At 39.1% G+C, this 7,672-nt stretch overlaps 1 protein-coding gene across 1 annotated transcript; it reads right to left on the bottom strand.

Annotated features, from left to right (window-relative positions):
• Positions 1–6,916: 6,916 nt before the first annotated feature.
• On the bottom strand, positions 6,917–7,672 carry LOC138898240 (uncharacterized). Its single transcript, XM_070184290.1, has 2 exons — positions 7,610–7,672; positions 6,917–7,249 (listed from the first exon to the last, which is right to left on the bottom strand). Exons 1-2 carry the CDS (start codon positions 7,670–7,672, stop codon positions 6,917–6,919), a joined length of 396 nt encoding a protein of 131 aa, XP_070040391.1.

Below are 7,672 nucleotides of genomic sequence, written 5' to 3'. Positions count from 1 at the left end.
CTTGCCTATGGCCCAGGAGGCGTTTAGACCTCTATTTTGGATGGTTTTAGACTTAACTTAGGTTGCTCAAAATGATAAAACTAAGCAACATACAAAACAAGTTGGACCTTCATGTAAAAGCAAATAAGGTCTCGAGTTAGCCTCCACAGTTAGGCAGCAAATGCACACAAACAAATTAGGCGCTTTGATAGTTTCAACAATTTAAGTCGTTAAGCCCTATAAACATGATTTCTATATGATTCTGGTTTTTAATCATGCGAGCAGTTATGCAAAGTAATTTCTATGTGACTGCACATTTGTCTACTGATTATAAGCATAATCGGTTGAAACCTATAAACATGATATCTAGGTGATTTACTCATTATTTGGCAGTAATAAACACGAGAGATATTCAGAATTATTCAGTTGTTCCTATAGGCATGCTTTCTACTGGCGCTCAACGAGCCAGTGTTTTAAAGCCTTATTTTAGTGCTTAACATAGATAGTGATTACCATATACACATGATTCCTACCCTGGATGATTGAAACTGGTTTTAGTTCTTATATACTAAATGAGCAAATATGACAATAACAGATCAATCAATTAAGAACCCTATGGGCATGACTTCTAAAAATGCATATTTATAAATGACCCTATGATCATGATGCCTAATGAATATGCTGTAACACAAAATTGAACTTTGATTATTTTATTCCCTATAGGCATGGTATCTAAAAAGCAGAATAGGTAGGTTATCCAAAGAGCTTATTCGAGCAAAATAAATAGCTATATGCATGTTATCTAACATACAATAGCAGAATGTATTTGGATAAAGTAAACACCTATAGGCAGGTTATCTAACACAATAGCAGAATGAGCAAAGTAAACATCTATAGGCAGGATTTCTAACACAATAGTAGAATGAGCAAAGTAAACACCTATAGGCAGGATTTATACCCATTCTCATGCAAATGTTAAAATAAAACCCACTTTCCCAATTTACTAATACCCCAATTGTTTTTACAAATAATTATTACAGGCCCAGAATGAATAGAATGAATTACAAAGTAGAATAGCTATAGGAAGCCTACAGTAGGCCCAAAGATACACCCGACCAGGCCAGGCCTTCATTCTCATAGTTCATAACAGCCCAAAATTACATCCTCATGGGCACAAGGCAGCCAGGAATCAAGTGATTCACCCAGTGGGCACAGGGCAGAGTTGAGAATTAGTACCATGACCCTAGTGTGTCAGAGTTACCAATGGTTTCAAGAACCCAGGGCAGTGCTCACACTAGGGAGGTTGATAGGGGAAATTCAGAGAAAGCCTAAGGACCAAATCCTAGTGTGTTAGAGTTCACAAGGGTCTCCATTGGACCCCGAGCAGTGCTCACACTAGGAAAGTCAAATGATAGAACCTAAGTAGCCTTGGCTTTCAGCCGACTAAGAATAAGAACTCAAAAGAGACCAGGCAATAAGGGAATAGACTAAGGTTAAGGGACAACATTGAATGATACAAGCAGATTCAAATTGAGCACATAGAACAGGTAGTAGAACATTCTTAGGTTTTGAGAATAGACTTAACAAAGTTTCAGAAAAACAAGTTCAACACATAATGCATATACCAACAAGACAGGTTTGCAAGATTGATGTACACAGACTCATATTTAGAAAAAAAGGGTTCAGATTATGTTAAGTGTAGATGCTAGTGTCCCAAGAAGGGATCATATCAATTGGCAACAAAGCTTAATAGAATGAGAACAAATTGAGGCCATTGTTGGGAAGTAAAGACATGGTAGAAGCATACAAGATCAAACATGCTACATGTCATCACAACAAGTTCAGAAACAGACTTATGCTAAACACTTAGTGAATACCTTCATGCTTAGTCATTTAATCCATAAAAGGGGATATGAAAGCATGTTCAAGTAACGGGGTTAATAGCAAATTTAAACACTAAAGAGATGGCTAAAGTGCAAAGGTTCTAAACATCAGTAACACACAGGCTAGGCAGACTTAAAAAGAAATTAATCAACTTAAAGCAGGTCTAAACATGTCTCAAACTACAAGTGTAATGGCATTTTAGATTAGAAAGGCCTAGAATTGAAGTAAGTCAGTCAGGATTGCATACGAGAACAACCTAGAAACATATTGAACAACAACCTTCAGAAGTGAAAACACATGCTAATGACAGGTAAATAGGAATGGAGTGACGAAAGTTCAGCAACACATTAGTTAAACAAAAAACAAGAAAGAACAAAGTCCACAGTAGCAAGAACCCGGAATTTCTGGCCTTGGCTTTCAGCCGACCAAGAACCAGAATATAGAACAAAAGTGTTTATAGAACAAAGAGCGATAACTTCAGTTTTTAGTAAACATTCATGATTCAAGTCTGTCCCAAAAGGGGGGATGGGGAGGGGTTTATATAGTAGTAGAGATTAACATCCAAACAAGGAATATCATCAATCAAACACGAGAAAGGAAAGAATCATCGCATGCAATTGAATCAATAAGGAAAAGAGAAAAATCTCAAACCCTAATTTTAGGGAAAGTATAAAATCGACAGAAAGCAAAAATAAATAAAAGGTGACTATCATATGCTGCATTGAATAAGATGAACATAGACAGAAATACCTTTTAAAATCAAAGAATCGAACCAGATTTGGTTTGATTTAAAAGAATCTGAAACCCTAATTTTAGGGTGAGTAAGAATCACAGAAATGTACAGAGATTCATACCATAAACGAACAAGAACGAACATAGACGGAAAAGGTCAAGGAAATGAACCAGATTTGGTTCGAAATCGATGAAATTCACTTTCCATGTTTAGGCAAGCAGTATATAGAAGGTTCCAATACCAAGGGGAGTCGAATTTGGCAAGAAGCGGCCATGGAATCACATGATCGGTTGGGTTAGGAGAGAAAATGGGGGGGGGGAGATGGGCTAAGGTTTAACAGAGAGAAAAGGGGAGTTTGAGAGAGTTAAAGGGCGGAGGGGTGAAGGGACGGATGGTTTAGGGTTTAGGGGGGTTCGAGTACAATTTAAAAGGGCGGGTGTAATATGGGTTGTTGATCTCAGAGATCAACGACCACGATTAGTCGGGGGTTCTATGTCAGGTTAGTGAAATGGGTCGCGATCGGGTATGGGTTTGGGTTAATTGGTTTGGGCTCAAGTGTTATTGGGCTGGGATTGGGTAGTTAGGTCCGAAATTAAAAAGAATTTAGGGTTAGATTTTAAATACCCAATGTTTAATAAATAAATAGTTTATAAAAGTAATTAATAAATATCAAAATTATTATTTGTGCATGAAAATTATTAAAAGCAATTATTTAACATTATAAAAATATAAAAAGTTATTTTTTGTATAAATAATGTAATTATATGTACATATGGGCTATTATTGCAAAATGTGCAATTTTAGCCTTTAAAATGCAAATGTAATTATAACAAATGTACTAAAAATATTTAAAACCTAATATGGGTGTAGATTATGAGTTTAGATGATAAAAGCATCATAAAAATTATTTGTAAGGTAATTAATGGGTATAAATTGATTTAAAGCCTTTAAAAATTATGAAAAATTATAAAAATACTTGTGTATGCTTGTAAATCAAATGATGATGCATATGCACTATTTTGAAAGTATATATGTATATATATATATATATTTGAAAAATAGAAGAAAAAAATTGGGTATCAACAGCTGCCCCTCTTTACTAGGGAAGGATGAAAGAGTTGTCGGGTGAAGAAATAATGTCCAATTTTGACTGAATGGGGTGATTTGGAAAAATATAGGATGTACTCTGGTCTTTGAGCTTCCTACATATCCTTGGTTTTACAGGAATCGGGCCATGTGTAATTCTGGATCCGACGGTGGAATAAATCGATAGAATTGTTGTAAGAACACACTAAATATTGTGGATAAGATGAATCAGGATTGAGAATGGTTATGGATACTTGAGTATGTATTAGATGAGAATGGGTAATGGACGATGATTGGTTACGTTTGAAATAATTGAAGGATATGGACGCTGAATGGAAACTGAAGCGAAGATTTCTCCTGTTAGGATAGTAGTTACTTCTAGGATTACCTGCAAACTCGGAATATAATGCATGCATACAAATTATAGCATAAATTTAAACATGATGCAAATTCCCTTTGGACCATGGATATAGTCTTTGGACGGTGAGGATGACGTCCTTAAACCATGATGTCCAAGGCCATGAATTGTGCGGTAGAGGATTCGCAGGCTATGAAATGATATTCTCGGGCTATGAAGATGGTGCCTCTGAACCATGATGCCTTTGAATAATGATGTACACGATTAAAAGATCCTCAGGCCATGGCATGGTTTCTTCCGGCTATGAAGATGATGCCTTCGGACTATGACGCCCTCATAAAATTTGGTTGTGTATCAGCCTATGAGATGCAAAGACATGATGCTTGAGATAAGACAAGACAAAGCTTAGTCTTGTGTAAAGTCGGAGACAAAGCTCAGCCTTGAGATAAGAGAATGATGCAAGGTTTTTGGAATAGAGCAACATTTGTGGTCATGCAAGGAGAGACAATGCTTAGTCTCGTGTATGTGGGGGGGGGGAGGCAGAGCTTAGCCTTGTGCAGTTGAGAGGCAGGGCTTAGCCTCATGCAAAGATTTGAGACAATGCTTAGTTTCATGCAATGGGAAGGCAAAGCTTAGCCCTATGCAATTAAGGAGGCAGGGCTTAGCCTCATGCAAAGATTTGAGACAATGCTTAGCCTCATGCAATGGGAAGGCAGAGCTTAGCCTTATGCAATTAATGAGGCAGGGCTTAGCCTCATGCAAGGGTGAGACAATGCTTAGTCTCATGCAATTGAAGGCAATGTTTAGCCTTGTGCAGTTGAGGAGGCATGGCTTAGCCTCATGCAAGATGGAGACAATGCTTAGTCTCATGCAAAGGGGAATGCAATGCTTAACCTTATATTGTTGAGGAGGCAGGGCTTAGCCTCATGCAAGATTTGAGACAATGCTTAGTCTCATGCAAATGGAAGGCAATGCTTAGCCTTATGCAGTTGAGGAGGCAAGGCTTAGCCTCATGCAGGATGAAGACAATGCTTAGTCTCATGCAGCGAATAAATAATAAGTGATAGCGGAGTATTTCCTACATGAGGATGAGTTCGGTAGCCTTGTTGTTGTGAAGACAGTGATTCTAAGGTGCGCACGTACTGGCGACTATCTCGTGTTCCTGTATTCAAAGAAAAATTGTGAGTTTTGCGGGGGGAGGTTGGTTCGTGCCTTTCTCTGCTTCCTTTGCTCTGTTCCGCATTGAAATCCTGTCCGAGTTACCATGGGTAGCATCTGGCTAAGAATAAAGTTTTCGCAAAAATGTGCATGCATAGTTATTCAAAATGCAGTAATGTGCAATTTAAAAATTTATTAGATGAACCAATAAATGCGACATTGTTAGAAACATTGCGACCATCTTGCCATAGAATTTTGAGGGTCTTCCTCAAAATTCTGCCCGGTTACCTAGACGAATCTCTGGTTGTTCCGCATATGGTGCCGTTGGCTGAACCTGCTTCGGAATTTTGAGGGTCCTCCTCAAAATTCTGCCCCAGTTTACGATTATGGGGAAAATGAGAATTTTATTGAATTGTGACCGAACCCACAGGGCTGCCTACGTATCCCCTCTTAAACGGGAATTAGGTCAAGCGTAGTTCAGTTATATCAATTGCATAAATGTAAACAACTTTAAACATAGTCTCTTTTGACTGCATCTGAGTTGATAGGCTTTGGCCAAATTTCTCCATCCATTTCTGCGAGTATGAGTGCTCCTCATGTTAGTACCCTGTGAACCATATAAGGTCCTTGCTAGTTGGGTGAGAATTTTCCTTTGGCTTCATCCTTATGTGGAAAGATTCGTTTCAACACTAGCTGCCCCGGTGCAAACTGTCTAGGCTTGACCCTTTTGTTGAAAGCTCTAGACATTCTGTTCTGATAAAGCTGACCATGACACACTGCATTCATTCTTTTGCCATCTATGAGGGCTAATTGCTCATAGCGGCTCCTTATCCATTCTGCATCACTGAGTTTAGATTCTTGTATGATTCTCAAAGAAGGAATTTCTACCTTGGCAAGGATGACAACTTCAGTACCGTAGACCAATAGATAAGGAGTTGCCCCGGTTGACGTGCGGACTGTGGTGCGGTATTCCAATAAGGCAAATGGTAACTTCTTGCCTTTGCTGGTGATTCTCTACCATCTTCCTTAGTAGTTTCTTAATGCTCTTGTTGGCGGCCTCCACAACTCCATTTATTTGGGGTCGGTATGCTATGGAATTTCTGTGCTTGATTTTGAAGGTTTCACACATGGCTTTCATTAGATCACTGTTGAGATTGGTGGCATTGTCAGTGATGATGGATTTTGGAACCCTGAATTGACAAAGAATATGGTCCCTGACAAAATCTGAGATGACTTTCTTGGTTACAGCTTTGTAAGATGCAATTTCAACCCACTTTGTGAAATAGTCGATGGCCACTAGAATGAACCTGTGCCTGTTTGAAGCGGTGGGTTCGATTGGTCCAATGACATCCATTCCCCAAGAAACAAAAGGCCAAGTTACGCTTGTTGCATTAAGTTAATTTGGAGGTACCCATATCATATCTACGTGTATCTGGCACTGATGACATTTCTAGACATACAGGATGCAGTCTGTTTCCATAGTCATCCAAAGTATCTGGTTCTGAGTATCTTCTTGGCTAGGACGAAACCATTCATATGTGGGCCGCAGGTTCCAGCGTGTATCTCTTCAAGCAGTTTGGAGGCTTCTTTGGCGTCAACACACCGTAATAGCCCAGATCAGGAGTTCTTCTATTCATAATTCCTCCGTTTTGGAAGAAATGGCTGGATAACCTCCGAATTGTGTGTTTCTGAGTGTGGTTTGCATGCTCTGGATATTCTCATTTTGCCAAATATTCCCTGATATCGTGGAACCATGGATTCCCATCTGTTTCTTCTTCAACATGAGCATAGTAAGCCGGTTGATTATGGATTCTTACTGGAATGGGATCGATGAAATTCTTGTCCGGATGCTGTATCATGGAGGACAAAGTGGCCAATGCGTCTGCAAACTCATTTTGGATTCTTGAGACATGTCTAAACTCTATCTTCGTGAACCTCTTCATCATCTCTTGCACATGATATAGATATGGTAATATCTTGGTATTCTTTGTAGCCCATTCTCCCTGCACCTGATGTACCAGCAGATCTGAATCGCCAATTACCAGTAATTCCTAGATATTCATGTCAACAGCCAAATTAAGCCCCAATATGCAAGCCTCATATTTTGCCATATTATTCGTGCACGAAAATCTGAGTTTCGCGGATACCGGATAAAGTTGACTTGTTTCTGACACCAAAACGGCTCCAATACCCACTCCTTTGAAGTTTGCGACTCCATCGAAAAACATTCTCCACCCGTCGTAGGCTTCAACGATATCTTCTCCTACGAATGATACTTCTTCATCAGGAAAATACATATTCTGTGGTTCGTATTCTCCTCCTACAGGATTTTCCGCAAGATGATCTGCTAATGCTTGTCCCTTAACTGCCTTCTGAGTCACATAGACAATGTTGAATTCACTCAACAATACCTTCCATTTTGCTAACTTCCCTGTAGGCATGGGTTTCTGGAAGATGTACTTCAGAGGGTCCAT

The sequence above is a fragment of the Nicotiana tomentosiformis genome, chromosome 8 (genome assembly GCF_000390325.3).
Source record: "Nicotiana tomentosiformis chromosome 8, ASM39032v3, whole genome shotgun sequence".
Taxonomy (NCBI): domain Eukaryota; kingdom Viridiplantae; phylum Streptophyta; class Magnoliopsida; order Solanales; family Solanaceae; genus Nicotiana; species Nicotiana tomentosiformis.
This window is presented reverse-complemented; position numbering and strand designations above follow the sequence as displayed.

What these genes read in the sequence shown, in the direction of transcription:
- LOC138898240 (XM_070184290.1), bottom strand. Translation starts at nt 7,672, where the DNA reads ATGGACCCTCTGAAGTACATCTTCCAGAAACCCATGCCTACAGGGAAG. An exon ending in GGAAGTTAGCAAAATGGAAG is followed by an intron (nt 7,250 to 7,609) that starts GTATTGTTGAGT and finishes ATGAATATCTAG; the next exon opens with GAATTACTGGTAATTGGCGA.